The following is a 21,172-nucleotide window of genomic DNA, read 5'->3' on the forward strand; positions in this document are numbered from 1 at the left end:
CAGGCCCAGGGCCAGGCAGTACCCTCGGCCCTGTAGCCTGGCTCTGCAAGAGCCCCCAGCCCTGTCCCAGGGGAAGGCCATCCCCAACTGGCTCCTTTGTGGAATCCCTCCTGGGCTGCTGCGCCCTACTTTAGGAAAGCAAGCCTCCCCTTTTCCCATCCTTTTCAGTCCAACCTCTGCCTTCACCAGGAGTCTGGATGGGCCAGGCAACAGGCCTCTGCCCTCTGCCCAGCCCACGCACACCAGGTACTGTGCCTACTCTGGGTCCCCACTTGCCCATCAGTGGAAGGAATCCAGACAGAGATAAATACTGAAACCACTCCCGGGACACAAACCTGCCTTCCCGCTAGGCCGACTGTGGCTACTGTGGGTCCCCCCATACTCGAGGGGGGCTGAAGTGGGCCACTGAGAGTGCGTAGTGCAGAAACTTGGAAGAAGGAGAGTGAGCAGAGGCCCTGTGCTCCTTTCACAGGGGCGATTCTGGGACTGTTACCAGGCAGTCCCCTCTCCTTCCTGACAAGGGCTCATTTCAAAAGACCAAAGTCCTCCCAGGACCCCTAGCGGTGACTGCCAGTCCTCTACGGGGCCATGGGGGCCTGGGGGCCAGCTGTCCCTGGGGACTGTGACTGGAGTCCTGCTTTGTCCCTTGCTGGCCGTGGCTTTTCTCCCAGGTCCTTCCTCACCCTCCTCTCACTTTCGCTCAGAAGCCCCCAAGGGAAGCTGCAGGGTCAGCCACAGGGAAAGCTGAGTGGACAAGGGTCCCGTGTGCTTGGCAGGGCCGCAGGAGGAAAGGGTCCACGCCCTCTTGTTTGGGCTGTCCATGCTGCGGCCCACCTCATCTCCCCACATGGGGTGGGCTCCTGGCAAGAGGAATCGAGTTCTTGGCCCCCGACATCTTACCCCTCAGTTCTTGGGGCAGACATCTGATCCGATCGTGTGATCTGACTGTAAAGAAATCTTCGGAATTGAGGCGGGGGTGGAGGGGTTGTTTTTGTTTGTTTTGGCGAGTGGATGGAATGAAAATTGGAGTGAAATAAAAACTGAGGCAAGGACACGAGAAGGAAAAACAAGTCCCATTCTTACGGAAGACTGTCCACTTTTGAGCAGGCTGCATTAGTATGCCAGGGAGTGGAGTGAGGACCACACAGTCAGAGCTAAACGGATGAACACAATCCAGGCCAACCACATTTTAGGGAAGAAAGCTGAGGTGAGAAGATGCCGTGGATGTGCCCGGTCCCACGGAGAGCGGGTCACTGTGGGGGCGAGGCCTGCCCTCCTGTTTCTCCCCTGGGACACTTCCCACACCACCCCTCAGCCGTCCCAGCCACTAGCCCCACTCCTTCTGGACGGGGTCCTGGAGGGGAGCTGCGGGCCCTGCTGGGTGAGCAGCCCAACGGGGTAGGTCAAAGTCAAATGCTCAGAGAGAGAAGGTGCATCCAGAACTGCAGAGGGGGCTGGTCTGGATAAAGCAGTGCCTCACCCTGGCTGGACTCTCACTCTGCAGTGAGGTCAGACCTCATGTGGGGTTTTACATGTTCCGGAATCAGACAGATCTGATTCTGGCTCCTGGTGGTGTGACCTTGGGCAAGTTATCCTTCTCACGCCTGAATTTCCTCTTATGTCAAACTGGGGATAATTAAAATCACTCCAAGACTGCTGGGAAGATTCATTAAGACAATAGATGCCATGCACTCTGAACAGCACAGCTACTCCATAAACTTTGGTTTTTGCCTACTCCTTCTCCCAGTCTCCTCTCACAGACATGTGGGGTCTGACACACAGCACCCATCGTGGTTTCTGAAGGAAGCCAGCAGTGGGGGTGTTGGATGGGCTGTCATTGGCTCTCTAAGCTGCCCCTAAATTAAGGGGCCTCTAATGATGTGGAAGCCCTCATTTCTGGGGCAGACACCAAGGGATGGCCAATTTCTAATAGGAGGCCCTCCCTCCCCAGGACAGGAGAGCACGGCCTCCAACACCCTGGAACGTGATTCAGCAGAAGAACCCATGGGGAATTAGAGCCTTCCCCACCATTCCTCACAGCACGGCTCTCAGGTTTGGGGTCTCCCCCTTGGTGGGAACCCTCGCTGAAGGCCCTGCTGTCACTAACTAAATCCCTTTAAGGCACAGAGATGAGACCTTGGGCCCAGCTGACTGACCCACCAGACCCATGTGACGTGGATTCCTTGGGAAAGCAGAAGTTGAGCTAGAAACTCTACCACTGCCATGAACAATGCCTTCACAATCCTACTTTTCAAATTTTCTAGAAAGGTGGTTCTCATTCTTTTTTTCTCCTTCTATATCAGTCACATAAGCCATAAACTCCTGTAGCAATTTCTCTTCATAGTCACTCTGAAACTAGGGGAGGGAAAAGAGGGAGGCTTCTCCTGGGTTGGGAACCTCTGCTCTAAAGTGTTAAGGACACCTCAGCTCTGAGATGTTGAGAAGAGTCTGGGGAGGCTGCCTCTGGAGGCCCCAGCAAGGCATGCCCTTCTGGATCTCAGCGGAATCTGAAGGTCTTGTATCTGAGCAAGAGGCTGTGGCAGCAAGAGGCCCCAGGCAGGTCCTCTGCCCATGATGCCGTTTCTCCTCCTTTCCCTGGACCCCAGGCAGCTAGCTGGGAGCCCTTTACTTGTGATGCTCAAACATAGCCCGCTAACAATGGGGCTTTGCTCCCTGCTCTGGGTAGCTCCACCTCAGGGTGCTGGGGGGCTGAGGGAGGGGGATGGGAAGCGAAGAAAGTACAGAGAGGGACATCCGTCCTGCTCCCCACTGTCTTCCCATTGGTTTTTCTTTGTTTGTGAGGAAGATTGGCCCTGAGCTAACATCTGTGCCCATCTTCCTCTATTTTGTATTCGGGATGCCTGCCACAGCATGGCTTCATAAGTGGTGTGTAGGTCTGTGCCCAGGATCCGAACCTGCAAACCCTGGGCCACTGAAGAGGAGTGCGCGAACTTAACCCACTATGCCACAGGGCCGGCCCCCCTTGGTTTTTCTAAAACCTGGAAATGGACAACGAGCCCCCAAACATCTGCACAGGGCTGCATGGTCCTAAAGACAGGCAGGGAAACAGGACAGAGACCAGCTTCCATGCCAGCTCTTGCTGCTGAAGCTGAGGCAGGAAGGATCTGGGGCAAACCCAGAGCCCATCTTCCTGATGTCAGTGTGTGTGTCTGCCATTGGGACTTTTTACAGAAATTATTAGCAGCATCGGAGGAGCATATTCACCGCGTGTTTATACATGCTGGGTCCTGTGCTGAGCATTTCACATTCATGATCTCCTTTAATCCTCACAACAAATCTGAGAGGGTGGTTCCACTGTTATTCTCGGTTTTCAGAGAAGGAAACTCAGGCTCACAGAGACTAGGTCATTTGCTCAAGGTCAACCAGCTATTAAATGGCTGAGCCAGGACTGGACTCTTGGACTGCCTGATGCCAAAGTCTGTGTTCTCAACCACCAGGCTACACTGTCACCTGGGGAGAAAGTACTACCGGAAAAGGAGGCCACTCAAAATCACAACAAAATTTAAAATACTGAAAGTAAACTTCATAATAAGACCTACAGAAAGGACCCTGAACCTTTATAAGATGACGAACATAAACGGGGATGAGCCCTGCTCCTGGGCGGGAGAGTTCAACATGGTGAAAAGGCCAATTTCCCCTAATGAACTCCTAATGACAGATGGGTTGTTATGATGGGCCAGGATCTGGGCGGGAGCTTTACACTGTTCCTTTGAACAACGGTCTACGAGGCAAGTGTCTACGAGGCAAGTGTAGACATCGTTAGCCCCATTTCCCAGGTCAGGGAGGTCAGACTCCCTGCCCACGGTCCCTGGTGAGAAGGGGTTTGAGCTGGGATTCAAGCTCAGGTCTGGTGGCCAGTTGTTGGGGACACTAAGTTCTCACACAGGGACACCACATGTCCTTCCAGGTCTTTTCTAAGACAGTTTTTTTTTTAAAGTTCTACATATTTTTTTCTTTGTTTTAAATAGACGTTATTTTTTAGAGGAGTTTTAGGTTCACAGCAATATGGAGCAGAAGGTACAGAGATTTCCCACACACCCCCTGCCCCCAAATGCGCACAGCCTCCCTTGTTATCAACTTCCCCTACCACAGTGGTACATCTGTTATAATCAATGAACCTACACTGACACACCGTTATCACCCAAAGTCCACAGTTTACATTAGTTTACATCCTATGGGTTGGACACATACCCAGCATTACACCCTGAGGATTTTAAATGCAGGTTGGCGGGCAGTTGTGCTTGGGACTGGGATGTGGTGAGGAATCAGCCCGAGTTCCCTCCCAGACTAGCCGCACATCAGGGACATGGAGAGGGCCCCCATCCTGTTGGGTCCATGGGCAGAGCTCACTCAGGCAGCTGTAGGCTCGTGAGGCAGCTGACAACTGGCATCTTCCAGGCAGGGGAAGAAGCAGTCCCACCTCCTCACCAGGGTCCAGCAGGAAGCTCTGAGCATGAACCCTGCATTCCATGCTGTTGAATCAGGGTCGCATTTTCACTTGAAAACAAGTAATTGGATCTCTAGCTAACAGGAGGATTTCTACTCTGGTGCCAAAAATATTAATTTGACACCTGCAAATTCTTTCTGACAAAAGGGATTTTCAGATAAAGTCTGCAAGGAACAGGCGGTACTGAGGAAACAGCCACTTATCCAGAATAATGGGAAAGCAGAGACAACTGAGGATGCCACAAGGGTTTGGACTACTGAGCTGTCACCGGGGTAAAACTAAGGAACAATGGCAGACAAGACACCCCAGTGAGGCCACGTGCCAATGGGACTGTGGAACACGGTGATGGGGCAGAGCTACGCTAGACTTGGAGACCCAGCTCTGCCCTTCCCTGTGCCCAGCTCTTGCATCATTAACTCCTGGGTAAGCTGTCCCCTGAGGCCAGTGACTCTCAACAAGGGTGAGGAGCACGTAAGTTTATCACAATCATACTGGGAGAGAAAAACATTTGCACCATAGATGACAAACTGAATGTCCCCAATATACGAAGAGCTCCTACAAATCAATAAGAAAAGTGGACAAAGGGTCTGGGGGCCGAATGGAGAGCTTCTGTAGAATACACACCCCTCTCCACACCAAAGTGAGAACTCTTCTCAAGAACCTGTGGGACAAGAGAAGGAGGCCAGAAATGGGGATGATGATACAACTAAACGCAAGCTCCCTACCTCCCCGGCTGGTTCTGATGTGTGTGGCCTGGACCACACTTGGTGAAACATAGGCACGGTGATTAAGCGATTAAGACGACGGGCTTTGGAGTCAAAGAATCTGGGACCTAAGTTTGGCCCCATCACTTCCTAGCTGTGTGCAAGTTATTTCACCTCCCTAGGCCTGAGTTTTCCAAACTGCAAAATGGAAACAATAACAGTACTTCCCCACAGAATTGTTGAGGGTTCTCTAGTTACTACACTTCAAGGGTCTAGCACAGTTCCTGGCACAGCAATGACTTCATACAAGTAAGCTGTTACTAAGAATCATCCAAGACTAGGGGACAACCTGTGCATTGAGGCCCCCAGGCCGGATGTAAGACCCTTGAGGTGTGTGTCGTGGTTAAATTCTGTCCGTGAAGGAGGCTCCACAAAGCCTTCAACAGGAAGGGGCCTCTCCCCACCAGTCTTGGCTGTGGTCCGACTTGATTCAATGGGCTTTCAGGGTCTTGAACCCCAGGGAGCTCCAATTTGAGACCAGGGCTGTGTCTGGAAATATTGGGAAACCCAACAGAGAGTGCTTTCTAGACATCCTAGAAAGGAAGCTCCAGGAGAAAAAGGACTTTGTCTTGTTCATGGCTGTATTTCCAGTGCCAAGCACACAGTACGCCCTCAAGGTCGCCAAAAAGATGGGGCAGGGGACAACTAGGAATGTGATTTGGTGAAGAGCCAGGATGTGGCACAATCAAGACTTACCACTGATTATCAAGGTCCCTAAAACCCTCCCCTGGAGATACGGGAAAACAGGGACTCTTCACCCCTTTCACACCCGCAAAAAACTGTCCCCAAGAACAGCTGCAATCCTCTCCCCGCTGGAGGCCCACACAATGTGCCCCAAAGCCCTGACATTTGGCACTTCAGCAAATCGAGTTTCCACAGCCACAACCTGAACAGAGTTGTTTAATGGACTGCACCTCCTTCTGCTCCCTTTAAAAGCACGCGCACACAAAAACCAATCGAGAGCAAAGAGAGCTGGATGGGATTAAACAACTCAATTTAAAGGACTGAAAACTCAGCTGCTTTCAGTGAAGTCCCAGGGAAAGAACCAATCAGCAAAGTTCTTCTCTTCCTTTCGGTATTGAAATGAGGGCCGTGACTGTGCAGTGAGTCACTCCCAACTCAGGGAGAATGGGGCCACGTCCACCTGGGCCTCACATGACAGCGGGTGGTGAGGAAAGAGAAAGAGAGGCTGTGTGTGTGCATGCGTGTATGCGTGGCGGACAGGCAGGAGGGGTCAAGGGCAGATTTCCAGACCATCTGTTTTGGATTTTTCTGGAAATGCAGAGTACGCTGGAGGACCTAGAGGCGGACACCTGCCTGCCTGCATCTCTTTTCCGCCTAGGTTCAGCAGTGTAAACTCAGGCTGCAGGACAGCTGCCCTGGGTCCCACACAAGCCTCGTCCAAGCCCAGGGAAGACTGAGGTGCCTCATACCACAGGAAGTTGTGAGCTGCGTCCCTCTCCCTTTTCCCCCAACCCCCAGCCCTTGTCCACTCCTACATTCTCACTGGGCAGCGTGGAGGTCTGTAGATTCATGTGTCTGCTGCCTCATGGTGGACACAGCTCTGCCCGGAGCCCACAGCAGCCCAGAGCCAGGAAGAGGGAAGGAGAGGAGCGAGTCAAGGGGCAGCCTGCCAGCATCTGACATGCAACCTGGAGCTGGGATGGGCGCTACCCTGGTAAATGGCAATGCCCAGCTGCAAATCCTGCCCCTTGGCTGGCGGGCAGGGGAGTCCTGAAAAAGCACTCCACAGAATGGAAGGCTGCTGATGGTGTGGGGAAAGGTGTGCCCCTCCCCCAGAGGACCGAAAGACCCAGGGTCCAGCTCTCATTCCCCCTCTCTGAGCCAGCCTCCTACTTTTGCTCTTGGTGACCCCAATAAAGCAAAGCTTAAGGGTTCAATTTCTAACTAGAGGTCAAAACGGAGTCCAGCTGAAATCAGTAACGCAACTAACGCTCTCTGAGTGCTTAGCACATACCTGGCATTTTCCGTGGATCATTTTGTTCTCACAACCCCATGTCCAGTTACTACTCCCACTGAACAGAGAAGGAAACTGAGATGCAGAGATATGAAGCGACCTGCTCAAGTTTAGGTAGCTCAGCAGGGCCAGAACTGCACGCCACCCTGACCCACAGCTGTGCTCCCCACCACCACTCTCCACTGCTTTCCAGAGAAGCAGTTCCCTGCACAGACTGGTCTCCTCATCGATGCCTGGGTGCAGCGTGCTCCTCAGAAGGGCTGACAGAGGAAGAGTCCTTATTACCAAAGCCAAAAGCCAAACACAGCTTTCCCTCTAAAGGATGTACTTTACCAGGTATGAGGAAGAGGGCAATTTTTGGGTGTTGATTTAAGAGAAAAACAACAACCAAACAAGCCCCTCTCAGCTACGAGATCCCATCAGTCATTCAAAAGGGGAGGCTGGCAACCACAGTACAAAGGAAGAGGTGTTGGTGACCTACCTCGTCGGATTCGTCCGACAACGTCTGAAGAAGGATGGGGAAGAGACTGTCTGTGTGCCGGAACATCTGGAGAGGAGAGAAGCCGGGGACCTGTGAGCACTCCCTCACTCCAGGATGGGGTTCAGCGCAGACAGGGTCCCACTGTATGGACCACCTCCTCCCCACAGTCCTGCCCAGACACTGAGGGCTCCTCAAGCATCTGTCACTCCTCTGCTTGCCAGGACTTCTGCAGAACTGCAAAGACCAAAACCCTCCCAAGCACGGGCAGGCCCTCGAAAACTGAGGTCAACCCAGAAGCAGCCCCCTGGCTTGGAGGGGCCTACCGGGTCGATGGGCCTGGGGGCTCACCTTCCGGGGAGTCTTGATGTAGAGGTGGTAGAGCCACTTCAGGACGGCAATCCTGGTCATCATCCCGATGGCCATGTCACTGAGGTGGCAGTTCAGGACCTGCACAATCCCGTCAAGGTGGAGGGTGACTGGGGCCCTTTCAGTGCTGTGGGCAAGACCAGGAGGAGCTGAGCTGAAGCCCGTCGAACCCTCTCCCACCGAGCCGCACATCACCCTGGCCCACACACTCAGAACCACACACTGCCCCTCTCTCCTGGGCTCAGTGGTCAGGAGGGGGCGGATAGTACACACCCTTGCATGCCTCATGGGGGGCTTGTTTCTCTCCCTCCGCTTCCCTCCTCCCTGTGCAAGGCTGGAGCTATGACAACCACATTTGGGGGAGGAGGGCCAGTCTGCTGGGCACCCACTCACTTCCCCTTTTCCTTTTCCAGCACTAGCCTGGCTTGTATAGGAGAAAATCTCTCCGGTGTCACTGAGCTGGGCCTCAGCAGACCTCAGGGCTGAAAGGCCATTTAGCATCCTCTGGGCATTAAGTCCAGACTCTCTGTTGATAAAACAAACCACCATGTCCAGAGAGTCCAGGGGAGGCCCTGATAACACCCCTTAAATCCAGCAGGCCCTTCAGTAGGCCCCTGAAGAAGGTGTCTCGAGTGAGGACAGGCATCATGGCTTTCATCTTGCCACGCTCCAGGGCACTCAGCACAGTGTTTGGTCTGGCGGAGAAGCCTGGATAGTGGCCTCTGAAGCTGTAACTTTTCCGTTTGAGTTGGGGAAGAAGCAACACAGCCTCTGCCTCTGAGAAACGGAGCTTGTTCAGAATGTGCTTTGCTCCAGTGGCGGATAGGCTCCCTGGCCCAGGGCCTTGCTGGTCTCCAGGCAGAGAAAGGTCCCAAGCAGCCCCGAGAAGGCTGGGGGCTGCTGGGACACTGACACAGCCCTCTGCCCAAAGCACAGTTCCCAGGCTGAGGCTGGAGTTTTCAGGGATGGGGACAGCATGGACAGAGAATCTTAAGGTGTTGCAGGGGGGTTCCCTTCTACCGATGCATCACACAGTATTCACCTGAAGGAGCCATGACAGGTGCAGACCAGGGGCTGCATTTCCTAAGGACTGGGCCGGTGGTTCAGCCTTGTTTTCTCTTACCTGGGGGACTCAGGACTGCACTGGCCTAGCAATGGCCTGGTCCTGAGCTGCTAGCGGGCAGGAAGGCAGTGCTAAGCCCAGCTCCCCTGGCTCCACCCTACAGTTCAGGCCCAGCACTGTGTATGAGGCTCAGGTAGGGGGCAGAATGCGGCTCTGATAACAATGATGATGACAGTGGTACCAAAAATTATGATAATTCACGTTTCTTGGATAAATACCCTCTGCCAGGCACCATGCTAAGCTCTGTACCTGCACAGCCTCATTTACTTCTCTCAAAGGCCCTATGCCAGAAGCAATGTTATTCCCACTCTGCACATGAGGGAACTGAAGCACAGAGACATTAAACAACCTGTCCAAGATTACACAGCCAGGAAGTGGTGGAGCCGGCAATTTGGATTTGAGCAGTCTCAGTAGAGAGTGGCCTCACCCACCACACGGCACTGCTTTCTAACAGACCAGGCTCAGGAGAGTTCATGATGGCATCATTTCCTACTGTCCCCTGGCAGGGGCAGAAAATGGCAGCCTCTTGTGTGGACCAGCCACCTTCTGGCCAGGTCAGAGCTGGCAGCCCTGTGTGTTGGAGGAAGGAAGAGGTTGTCACATACACCTTTCAATGTATTTTCTTGTCAGATGGGCAAAGTCTCCATTAGGGAGAGAGAGGACACCAGGGAAGCCTGATGCTGATCTCTGGGGGTGGAGAAGTCCATATCTAAGAGGCCCAAATGGGGCCCCAAGATGCCAGGCTCGACTGTTCCTCAGCCAGCCAGGCTCCTTAATTCACAGTGGTCCCGAGATGCTTCTGGCCAGCTCAGTGTCTCTACTGAGGGCAGAAAACCAGCACCAATCCATGGCAGCATCTTTCTCAGGTGGCACTGTGTCAGGGCCAAATAACAAAGGGAGGATTTCATGCAGCTGGTGTGTGAACTGGCAGCATTCTGTGTACTAACAGTCTCTGAATTTCCCCACCGCAGGTGCCAGCCACAGCAGACCTCCCCGGACACGGGCACCTTCAAACTGCTGGTGAGGCAGGTGTCAGCTTCAATCAACCAACTTCATAACCGAAAGGACCTCATGGTCCACGTAACCCAATCCTTCAACACACAGATGAGGAAACGGAGGTTGAGAGACAGTGCGCAACCCATCCAAGTACGGGACTCCACTCCTCAGAGGATTCACGAGTTGAACGTGCCTGGCACATGTAAGCAGCACCAGAGAGAGAGAGACAGGGAGGGAGGAGAGGGGGAAAGGGAGGAGGAGGGAGAGGGAGGAAGGGGAAGATGGGGCGGGGAGAGGTGGAAACTATTCCTCCTTAACCCTTTCCTCAACGCGGGGATGCTTCCTCCACCCCGCTCTCCACCCCTTCCCGGGGAGTCTAGTTTTCTGGAGCCCACCTCAGATGTCACCCGAGATCTTCAGTGACCCTGTCACCCCTTGCTTATTAAGGTGGCTAACTTAGCATCCTGGAAACGGGGATGAGGGAGGGAGAAGAGGCCGATGCTCTTGGGTTGGTCAGTTATTCTGTCCTTAAATCCATTTTGATTTTTAATCTGGGATGCAAGGATTGGCTCTGAGGAGATTCCTGAAAGCGTATTCAGAGTTTGTGGGTATCTGCATTTTTCCAGGAAGAGGGTCCACAGCTTTCATCAGATTCTCAAAGGGTCAGTGACCAGCAAGAGGCTCAGAAGCATCACCCTCACTGGCAGTGTTCTGCCAGGCAGGGATGCTCTTCTGCCATCGGAAGAGGCCCCAATCCGACCACTGTCCTTGGCTGGTCTGACCTGAGTGAAACTGGTAACAGCAGGTGGTGCCCTGGGCAAACAGCTCACCTAGAAAATTGCAGGGTGGGTTCTGTTTCTTGGTGACCCTGGAAGATGCCATCTTGCCCAAGTTCAATCAGCACCAACCGGAGGAAGCAGGCACCCCACCCTCTTGTCCTCAGCTGCCATTTCCAGTGGGGTGTGGGGCACGGGGTCCAGGCACCCTGGCTCAGGCTTCACGACTCTGAAGGCCACCATCCTCTCTGGCAGAGCTAGTGACTCAGACTGGCAGCTGCACGAGGAAACCTCCATTCGCAGGAGAGAGAAAGCACTAGACAATCTGTTCTTGTTTGGTCTTTTAATTTTAAAAGGGTAGGATTTGGCACTGGCTCCTGAATCACAGGTATAAATCAGAGCCCTAGTTCCCATGGGGCGGTTCCTGGCCTCAGCACAGGAATGGAGGCCCCCTTTAGGTGCACCCCAGCCAACGGCACCCCAGTCTCCCAAGCCGGGCAGCAGAGTTGTGCCTCCCTCCACAGTTGGTCAGTTATGTCCGATCTCTGCCTCCTCCTAGATCTCCCCGCATTTCCTACTGCCGCCCCGTGGAGCAGGACAATGCCCTGCAGCCTAGATGACAGTGACAAGTCTGCAACAGGCCTTTCCGGTGCCAGTTTTGTTCCCTTCTCTCAGCTATCCTCCCCGGGGCTGCAAGAAGGTCTCCTAAATCCCAGGTCTGCCCCCCACACTCCCACTTGGAACACTCACTCCACAGCCTTCAGAACCAAAGTGGACCTCCTCTGCAGGACACGTCTCCCTGCATCTCCGTCTAGACCTCTCCCCCAGTTCCTGAATCCAAACCTGCCTCCTCATTCACTCTTAGGGATGCTCAGAGCCACCTGGGCCAGAGCTCTTGACTGGCCCACTCACACATCTGTTCCTCCTTCCACCACAGCTTAGGAAAAATACCAGGATATCCTGATTTGGCTCAAGCCAAAAATCTAGAAGTTATCCTTTCCCTCATTTCTCTCTTCTCACTCCATTCCATCCATCAGCAAATCCTGTCAACTCTACCTTCAAAACAGATCTCAAATCTACCCAACTTTCTCCACGGTCTGCCTGCCCTTCTTCCTGGGATGGTGGCTGTGGTCCCCTAGCTAGTCTGCACCCCTCGAGTCCCTCCTAAATCTGTTAACTTCACAGGAGCCCCCTGATCTCCTGTCCCTCCTCAGCCCTAAAATGGAGATGATACTATGGGATTTAAACCCCAGCAAAATCTAATGATGCAACATGAAGTATTTGGCACTGCCTGGGCCGAGGAAGCACTCACTCACCAAGTGTTCAGCATTGTTAGCCATTATTCCCAGCAAGCTTCCGCTCAGGCACCATTGCTTGCCCCCGACACCCTCTGAGTCCCCATGATAGCAAGCACTACCTTTTCTGTGCCTCCCCATTAGAGAATGTCAAGGTCAGGGACCACAGTCAGGTGCTCTGGAAGCGTGTGACAACTAACTGAAAACGAACGAATGAATACTGTTTACTGGCTTGCTTGAACAATCTGGGAGAGGTCCTAGAAACAGTCCATATTTATAATCAGTACGTGCACACTTTGAAGACATGCACAGGGTCCTTAGAAATAATAAATTAAAAAATGACATAAAAGGAAAGATCTTAAGGGTCTGGGGAGAAAGAGCCTTTTGGGGTTGCAGGCATATTTTCCTTTCATGAGTGACTGGTTCCCCAGGGCCCAGGTTCAGTGTCAAGTGAAGAAACCCTGGGAGGAGAACCACCATCCATTCCAGCCCCACAGGTGCCAATTCTGCCCACAGAAAATCGAGATGGGGCAAGTCCAAGGGGCTCAGACAAAGACAGAATGGTGATAATTCCCTCTCCAGGGGAATGCCATCACCGGGCAGGGAGTATGGAGGGGCTGGCAAGGAAGGGAATGATCTTGCTGCTTGGCCTGCACTGCCCCCTCGTGGAAGGCTGTACTATTACAGCTGACCTGGGCGCCTGGGGAGGACAGTTCCTGCTCCCACTCTATGCACTCAGACTCAATCACCACCTCTGCTCTGCACTGTCCTCAAACAGCATTCCCCTTGTCAGTCTTGTTGGCCCCACCTAATCCTGACAAGCAGAAGAGGCTGGGCAAATGCGCCCGCAAGTGTCTTCCTGTGGTCACCATGCATTGATTATACTTTCACAACTTGTATTTACTGACCTCCAACAGCTTCTACTCCCTCTCAAAAGGCTATGTGTCCATCAGAACTGGGTGGGTTGGGCTTGCTCAGTATCCTTCAGATTCCCTCATCAGGCACCTCCTGTGCCCCATAAGTAGCGGCCCTGAGCAGAGTTTGCCTCGGGTCTTTGCTGCAGTCTCCTGCATCTTCGCTGCATTCACTGCAGATCCTGCAAGATCTAGGCTGCTTGCTTTCCACAAACATCTCTGGCTGGAACAAACCACTTACCCGGCTGGAGTGAAGACACCAACGCCACTACTGAAGCTGGAGTCACAAGAACCATCGGGGCCTCCTGGGGAGAGTTAAGAGGAACAAGGGGTCATGCTAAAGGCTGTTAGGGTCTTTTGAATGCACAAGATCCCTATTATAAGGACATACAGACGCTCTAGCCCGCCACACCTTGATTCTAGCTCTTGAAAAGGAACGTGGCTCCGGAGCCCTGAGGACTCAATGCCGACTTATTCCCCAAAGCTTTGAGGACAGACCCATGCTGGTAGGTTTTTAGGCAGAGTGATCTCACAAGAGGGACAACAGTGCTGAACACATCTGGGAAATCTCAGAAGAAACTATTGGCCCAAAGGCAATGGATGTTAAAAATGACTTCTGGGATACTCAACATCATTAGCCATCAGGGAAATGTTAATCAAAACTGCAATGTGATACCATTTCACACCCACTGGATGGCTAAAATAGTAAAACGGTACGGTGGCTTTGGAAAACAATCTGGCAATTCCTCAAAAGGCTAAACGCAGTTACCATAAGACCCAGCAATTCCACTCCTAGGAATATACCCAAGAGAAATGAAAACTTATGTCTATACCAAAACTTGTACACCATGTTCAAAGCAGCTTTTGACTCTCTACAAGAGTCAAAACGTGGAAATAATCCAAATGTCTATCAATCGATGAATGAACAAACAAAATGTGTTATCGCCATACAATGCATTATTACTTGGCAATAAAAAGGAATGAAGTACTGATACATACTACAACATGGATGATGAACCTCGGAAACATTACGCTAGGGGAAAGAAACCAGTCACAAAGGACCACATATTGTATGATTCCATTGATATGAAACGCCTACAATAGGCAGATCTGTAGAGACAGAAAGTAAATTGCAGTAGGTTGTTAAGGGCTAGACCAGACAGGATGTGACAGCTATTTTCTTAAATTAAAAAAAATCTTTTTATTTTGAAAGAATTTTATATTTACAGAAAAGTTGCAAAAGTAGTACAGAATTCTCTGTATACTCTTCACCCAGCTGCCTCTAATGTTAACATCATCCAGACCCATAGTTCAATTATCAAACTAGGAAAGTAGCATTGACACTAAACTATTAACTCAACTACAGACCTAATCTGAATTTCACCAGTTTTTCCACTGATGTCCTTTGTTCCACAATGGAATCCTGGACCCCACACTGCATTTAGTTGTCCTGTCTCCTTAGTACCCCCTAATCTGTGACAGTTCCTCAGTTTTTCTATATCTCTCATGAACTCGACACTTAGGAAGTCCTGGTCAGTTACTTTGTAGAATGTCTCTTGATTTGAGTTTGCCTCGTGTTTCCTCATGATTAGGTTGGCATTTTTGGAAGAATGCCACAGAAGTGATATGCCTTTTCAGTGCATCATATCAGGGATACATGCTGTCTATTGGTCTCATTACTGGTAATGTTAACCTTATCATCGATTATGGTAGTGTCTGCTGGGTTTCTCCCCTGCAAAGCATTTTTTTTGTAATTAATGAAATATCTCAGGGAAGATACTTGAGACTAGACAGATATCTGGTTTTTTCCTCAAACACTACCCCACTGATTTTAGCATCCATTGGTGGATCTTGCCTACAATTATTACTGTGGAGTCTGCCTAATGGTGATTTTCCAGTTTTCTCTTTCCTTCCACGATTATTAACTGGAATTCTTCTATAGGAAGAGCTGTCCCTTCTCAACCATTTATCTTTCTACCTACCTACCTATCTAATCATGCATCCATCCATCCACTTATTTATATCACTGTGGATCTACGGATATTTAAAACCACCATAATTAAATTGTTGTACAAATGGTACCAGCTTTGGCCTTTTAAAAGTTTTAAATTATACACGTAAAACATATTCTCATTCTAAAAATTTCAAACAAAACAAAGCCAAGCCCCCTACTCCTTAACCTCCACTCTTACTTCACTCCACACGCAGGTAACCACTTTACCATTAGGCAAGTACCCTTCTATGTTTTTCGCTTATCCTACTTTTTGTTTTGTAAACATAAATGACATCATAGGAAATTTTCTGTAACTTGCTTTTTTCACTTCTTATGTCTTAAAGCAGTGCTATTCCCTGTGGACCACAGACCTTTTTTTCCCTAGTTAAGGGGGCCTGGATTTCCACATTGAAGAGAAAAGCTCCGAGCCTCTGCCTGTCCTCCCCAGTCCCAGAGGCCCCTGGGGGATGGGGCACGGCTCGGAGTGGGCAGGAGGAGCTGTGGGTGTGGGCTGGGCCTGCTGAGCAGCCCCGTGTTGCTGGAACAGGCCTGGGGAAAGGGGAGGACATGCAGGGAAGCCTGGGAAGGCCAGCCAGGAACAGCAGCTGGGACTCCATGCTCCTGGTGGCCTCCCTCCCTCTTGTGTTTTAGAAACACACACATTTATAGATGAAATGATGTGATGCTGGAAACTGGCTTCAAATTAATTTCGGTGGTTTCCTAATTTTCACTCTTACGTCTCTCCCACACTTCCTTATGTAGGAGTGCAAGCATTTCTCCAGAATCCCAGGTAGAGAGGGGCTGCCGAATGGAAGGACCAGACATTTGATACTTTAATAGATACTGCCAAGTTGGCCTTTAGGAAAATTCTACCAATACATATGCATTTCAAGAACGGAGGAGCAGTCATCTCCCCAAAGCCTCACCAGGGATATTAGTAATCTTCTAAATGTTTGCCAAGTTGATGAGCAAAAATGATACATGGTTTTACTTCACAGTTCTCTGACTCCCAGTCAAGCTGAACATCTGTGGTTGCCCTTTTATATTAATTCCCTCTGCAGAGAACCGCAGTGTCAACAGTGCTATGAGCATAGCCTCTGAAGCCCCTGAGCCCAGCTGGAGCCTTCACTCCCCTACTGACTAGCTGTGTGACCTCAGGCAGGTTAGCTGACCATTTCCTCCACTGCCTCACCTGTATAATGGGGTAAGGACAGTGCCTACATCATAGGCTTGTTACGACAATAAATGAGCTAACATTTGTTAGAGTTTAAAACAAAAAACCTTACCTACATCTATATTTATTTCCCAACGAAAAATTCTTAAATGTTTAAGGCTTTTGATGCATGCTGCCAAGCAATGTATTTAACTTGTTTACTCTCTGCCTTCCCCCAGTAGGAATGTCTGTTTTTTCCAAAATCTCTACAGATAACATGTATGTCCTTTATAATCAGTGCGAAAAATGGGAGGTGGGGCTGAGAAGAGCGGAAGCTAAGGAGAAAGAAAAGACCCAGTTCCAACAACCTCCTGGTGCCCTGGTCCTCTGTGACCACGGCCAGCGTCACATGATTATTCATCTGCGGATCTGTCCCTGAGCTCCTGCAGGCAGGTCCTGCGTCTGATTCGCCCTGCATCTGGGTGTCCACAGAAGGTGTCGATACACTCAGTCCCATCGAAGCTTTGTAAATGGATGGATCCCATTACATGTTCACCAACGGAGGTCACCAGCCCTCCACTGGAAACCCTGTTCATAGCTCTGCTCCTCACTTGTACATGAACTTCCATCCCTGACCCTCTATGATCCCTCATTTAGGACCCACCAGGGGCCCATTACCACCTGGGCAACGTGATGATAAAAAACAAGGGAGCAAAAGCCCTGCCCCTGAGAACCTTGCTAAGTAGACGGGTGTACTACACAAGTGTATTAAAACAACTTGACACCAAAGCACCTTTTATTGAGAGTTTCTGGCCAGGGCCATGTGCTAAGAGCTGTACATGCAAAAATCTCCTTTGAAACTCACAACCACACTGTAGGTTCGGTTATTATTATTGTTGCCCTATATAACAAATAAAGAATCTGAGCTTAGAAAGCCCAAGCGGCTTGTCCAAGGGCAACAAATATGAAGTCAGCAGAGCCAGGACTCATAGGCAGGTGGTTGTGACCCCAGAATCTAGGCTAGGACACCTGAGCCTATTAGCGAACCTTATGAGGGGAACGGGGAAGACACATCGGGTACAGTAGGAGCTCAGAATCAGAGAAAGGACACTGTGCAGTAAAACACCCTACTGCAACTGGCAGGGCCGAGGAGGAGCCAGAACAAGTGGAGAGGGGCTGGGAGCAGCGTGCCAACAACAAGGGCCTGCCCTGACCGGAGCACGTGGTGAAAGGTGGGGGAGAAGCACATGTGCGAGCATCTGCTCACGCAGGGAGGGCCTGGTGGACAGGTCTCACCGTGGGTCTTGCCCGGAGGTGTGCGCTGAAGAACATGGTGTGCTGTGGATGCAGCAACACAAACCGAGTCGGGAGGGAAACCAGGCAGGAGGTTCCTGCCTTTGCCAGGTGGACCTGGCTGGAAGAGTGGAGCAGAACAATAACAAGAGTAAGTGGGAGAGGCTGGGATAAACCTGTTGACTGACTAGCTAAATCATTGCTGTCTTGGCTTGCTGGGACTTTCTCTTGGCACCTTCATAAAGTGGTGGTTAGTTACTAACTGAGTGGGTCTAGAGTGGATGTGGAGCCCCCAAATTAGCTGTTGCCATCTCTGGGAACCACTATAAAGAGAGTTTTGCACCTGCTGAAACAGTGTTTATGAGGCAGTAAAATTCAGAGCCAAGCTGCCTGAATGTACCCTGCTTTAGGATAAGATTCTCCTGAGCACGGAGCTGTTCCAAGAATGCTTAAGAAAACCACCTAAAAAGTTAAATAAGCTGCATTGGCCGGGAATCGAACCCGGGCCTCCCGCGTGGCAGGCGAGAATTCTACCACTGAACCACCAATGCTCCAGCTGGCAGGAGGTTTTTAGCGGCTGCCATGATCCACAGAATGCAGTGGTTACTTTCCAGAGGGCTTGACTTGCTGCCACATAAGCAGAAAGGGTGGGGCAGGGGCTGCCGGGTTTCACTTTGGGGGAAGAGGCACTAACGTATTTTTTTTTTAAATTGAGATATAATTCACATAACATAACATTTCTTAACACAAAGTTCACCATTTTAAAGTGTGTAACTGGGTGACTTTTTGTCCATCCACAAAGTTGTGCAGACATCACTATTTAATTCCAGAACATTTCCATCACCCCCAAAAGAAGCCAGGTATCAACATGTTAGCAGTCAGTCCTAATTACCTCTTTCCCTTCAGCTGTGCAACCATTATTCTACTTTCCGACTCTATGGATTACGAAGCACTTTTTAAGTCAGTATAAAATATTCAAAAGTTCTGCTTGTTGTGACTTGTCAAGCCAAAAGCAAAACAAAATAAAAATAAAAAAAACCCCATTATCCAAGCGAGAAAAGCAGGATGTGGAATTACATAAGTTGATCATACATATATGATCTCAAATACCTATATATACAATGGAAAATATATACCAAAATTATAATATTCATTGTCTCTTGGTGGGGATAGTCTTGCTTCTTTATATTTTTCTCTACTTTCCAGATTTTCTAAAATGATATCAAAAAATGAAAAGATAATATTTCTACCCCCGAGATTCTTCTAGTTTCTCCCAGTAAGAAACCTCCTGCCTTGGGAGGCCCACACTAACTTTTCTCTCCACGTTTTCTTTTTCAAGGAGCTGTCAAAAAGTTTTCAGCTGCTGCATTGGCCGGGAATCGAACCCGGGCCTCCCGCGTGGCAGGCGAGAATTCTACCACTGAACCACCAATGCTCCAGCGGAACACTGTTCTGCCTCCAGCTGTTTTTGCTGCTCTGGCTCCCGGTGGTGATGGCACAGCTGTAACCTGACTCCTGAGACTGCCAGCATGGAATGCTGCTCGATTCTACCAGCAAACCCACAGAGGAGGCCCATGGGGCATGTGTGTTTGAGGTTCTGCTCAGATGTTCAGAGAAGCCTGAGAGCAGCAATGGGAGCAAAGATTTTAGAAATTCTTTTGGCTCTCGGGGGCAGGTTCCAGACCTTAGTCTATTAGCCTTAAAGATTTGAGTAGATTCTGCATCAGTCTACTCTCCGGCTGATTCTGCAAAGGAGAACATCACCCCAAAGCTGATCAGTGACCTCTCAGTAAGGAGAGGGCCAAGAGATAAAAAGAGTCAGAGTTCTGCATAACATTTAGAGTCAAACTCCAGATTCCAATCAGCATAACAGTGGTTTTCTTCATGTTATGGATAAACAAGACACTAACGTTAAAGGAGTCTGGAAGGAGAGCAGAGCCATTTCATTTTTTAACGACAGTGATTGTGGCAGCAGAATTCCCAAGGACTGGGTAAACTGCAGCTGGAGCTTTCCTAACCCTCCCTCCCTGAAAGTGACGGGCACGGCAAGGCAGCCAGCCTCTCGGGGGCTGGATGTCTGCGGCCAAGATTCACGTGAGCCCTGCAGCCTGTACTCCTGCCATGCTCCAAACCTTCCTACATTGCGAACAACTATTTCCTATAGCTGAAGCCAGAAAAAGATTGAGGAAAGGCTTAACGGTCTTTGAGGCAGTAAGGGTTAAGAGCGTGGGTTCTGGAGGCAGACTACCAGGGTCCAAATCCCAACTCTGCCACTTAGTAGCTGCCAGATTCTGGCCTGTGCAGATGGGCACTTATCTTCCCTGTGCCCATCTGCAGAATGGGGATAACAGCAGTTCCTACCTCACTGGGTTGTTATCAGAATTAAGAGCTAACATAGAAAAGGCAGCCCTGGCTGGTTCAGTGAGGCCCCAAGTCAAGTCCTATGACCTCTGGTTCCCCGGACCCCTCCCTGGGAGGTGAGGGGCAGGAAGCAGAGCCTACTCACCACTGACTGTCCCCTTCTGCTTTGCCATGGTGTCATCGGGGTTGGGTTCTGCCTGCCTTAGCACCACTGGCTTTGGCTCGTCGGGCTCGTCGTCCTCAGGGGTGACCAGCTTCATGAGGCTCTGGTTGCACACGTTGGCCACCTCCTTGATGCCTGAGTCCACTGATGTAAGGAGCAGCCCCACTTGGGGGGTCTTCCCTAAACCTGAGGTCACTGGCACTGGTCAGGGGCTCAGTCCTCCACAGAGGTATGTTAGCGGGCAGACAGGCAGTCTGAACTGAGGCCCGGTCTCCTTGCCACACTGGTGTCCCCACAGGAGTGAGATGCTCCTGTGTCTTCCTGTAGGGCCCCTTCCTGGTGGACCTCCCTCTGACAGGATCTCCCCCACCCAAGGTGGGGCAGTAAGAGCTCAAGGGCTTGGAACCATGGGACCCGGGAGAGGCGCTGCAGATCTGTAAGTAATCAGGTGAGGTTTGGGGACAGTGGCATTAGCTCCGTGTCCCGGTACTGCCCTGGATCTCCCAGTCCAAGTTCAGCTCCGCCTCTTGCTCCCTCAATGCCAGGGACTATTTGGAGGTGTGATGGATCCTAAGGGAGCCCCCATGTCCCCCTCCAGGGTCCCATGACTTCAAAGCCCCATTTGGGGCTGCTCTTATTTCCTCTCTCCAGCGTGAAGGATACTTTTCTTGCGGTCATCGTAGGCCAGGCAGGGCAAGACAGCGGTCAGGATCCCAGAGGAGTAGGGCAGCATCACCCGGCCGGCCAGCTGGACGAACTCCCGCATCCAGCACATGGCTGTCAGCTGGATCAGGTCATCTGGAAGAGCAATTGGTGAGTTCCAGGAGGGTCAGCACGAACAGGTAGAGTGCTCCCTCTCGCTGACCATGCCCACAAGATGGGACTGGAGGACTGGGGGGGATCCGAGGGCCTACACTGCTTCTAACCTCACCAGTACTCTCTCGCCCTTGCTTTTTGCCTTCCAAAGGTACATACAGTACCAGGTAGGAATGGAACAACAATCTTACGACAGATTGTAAGAGTAGCCACGATTCTCCACTCCTCCCTG

General features: G+C 50.9%; 1 protein-coding gene and 2 non-coding genes across 5 annotated transcripts in view; all 3 read right to left on the reverse strand.

The window, feature by feature from the left end:
• VAC14 (VAC14 component of PIKFYVE complex) overlaps positions 1-21,172 on the reverse strand; it is a 103,072-nt gene that overhangs the window by 63,833 nt on the left and 18,067 nt on the right. For all 3 annotated transcript variants that reach the window (XM_087419962.1, XM_004431816.3, XM_014788558.2), the window contains 5 exons: positions 20,788-20,922; positions 20,107-20,259; positions 13,403-13,466; positions 8,040-8,184; positions 7,692-7,757 (listed from right to left, as the gene is read on the reverse strand). In XM_087419962.1, the coding sequence (XP_087276088.1) occupies positions 7,692-7,757; positions 8,040-8,184; positions 13,403-13,466; positions 20,107-20,259; positions 20,788-20,922 (563 nt within the window). The remainder of the gene's footprint in view (positions 1-7,691; positions 7,758-8,039; positions 8,185-13,402; positions 13,467-20,106; positions 20,260-20,787; positions 20,923-21,172) is intronic.
• Positions 18,081-18,151, reverse strand: TRNAG-GCC (transfer RNA glycine (anticodon GCC)). Its single transcript has one exon. It is a non-coding gene; the product is annotated as a tRNA-Gly (tRNA).
• On the reverse strand, positions 18,965-19,035 carry TRNAG-GCC (transfer RNA glycine (anticodon GCC)). Its single transcript has one exon. It is a non-coding gene; the product is annotated as a tRNA-Gly (tRNA).

This window comes from Ceratotherium simum, chromosome 30 (genome assembly GCF_057802395.1).
Source record: "Ceratotherium simum simum isolate JZ-2026a chromosome 30, ASM5780239v1, whole genome shotgun sequence".
In the NCBI taxonomy this organism is placed as follows: domain Eukaryota; kingdom Metazoa; phylum Chordata; class Mammalia; order Perissodactyla; family Rhinocerotidae; genus Ceratotherium; species Ceratotherium simum.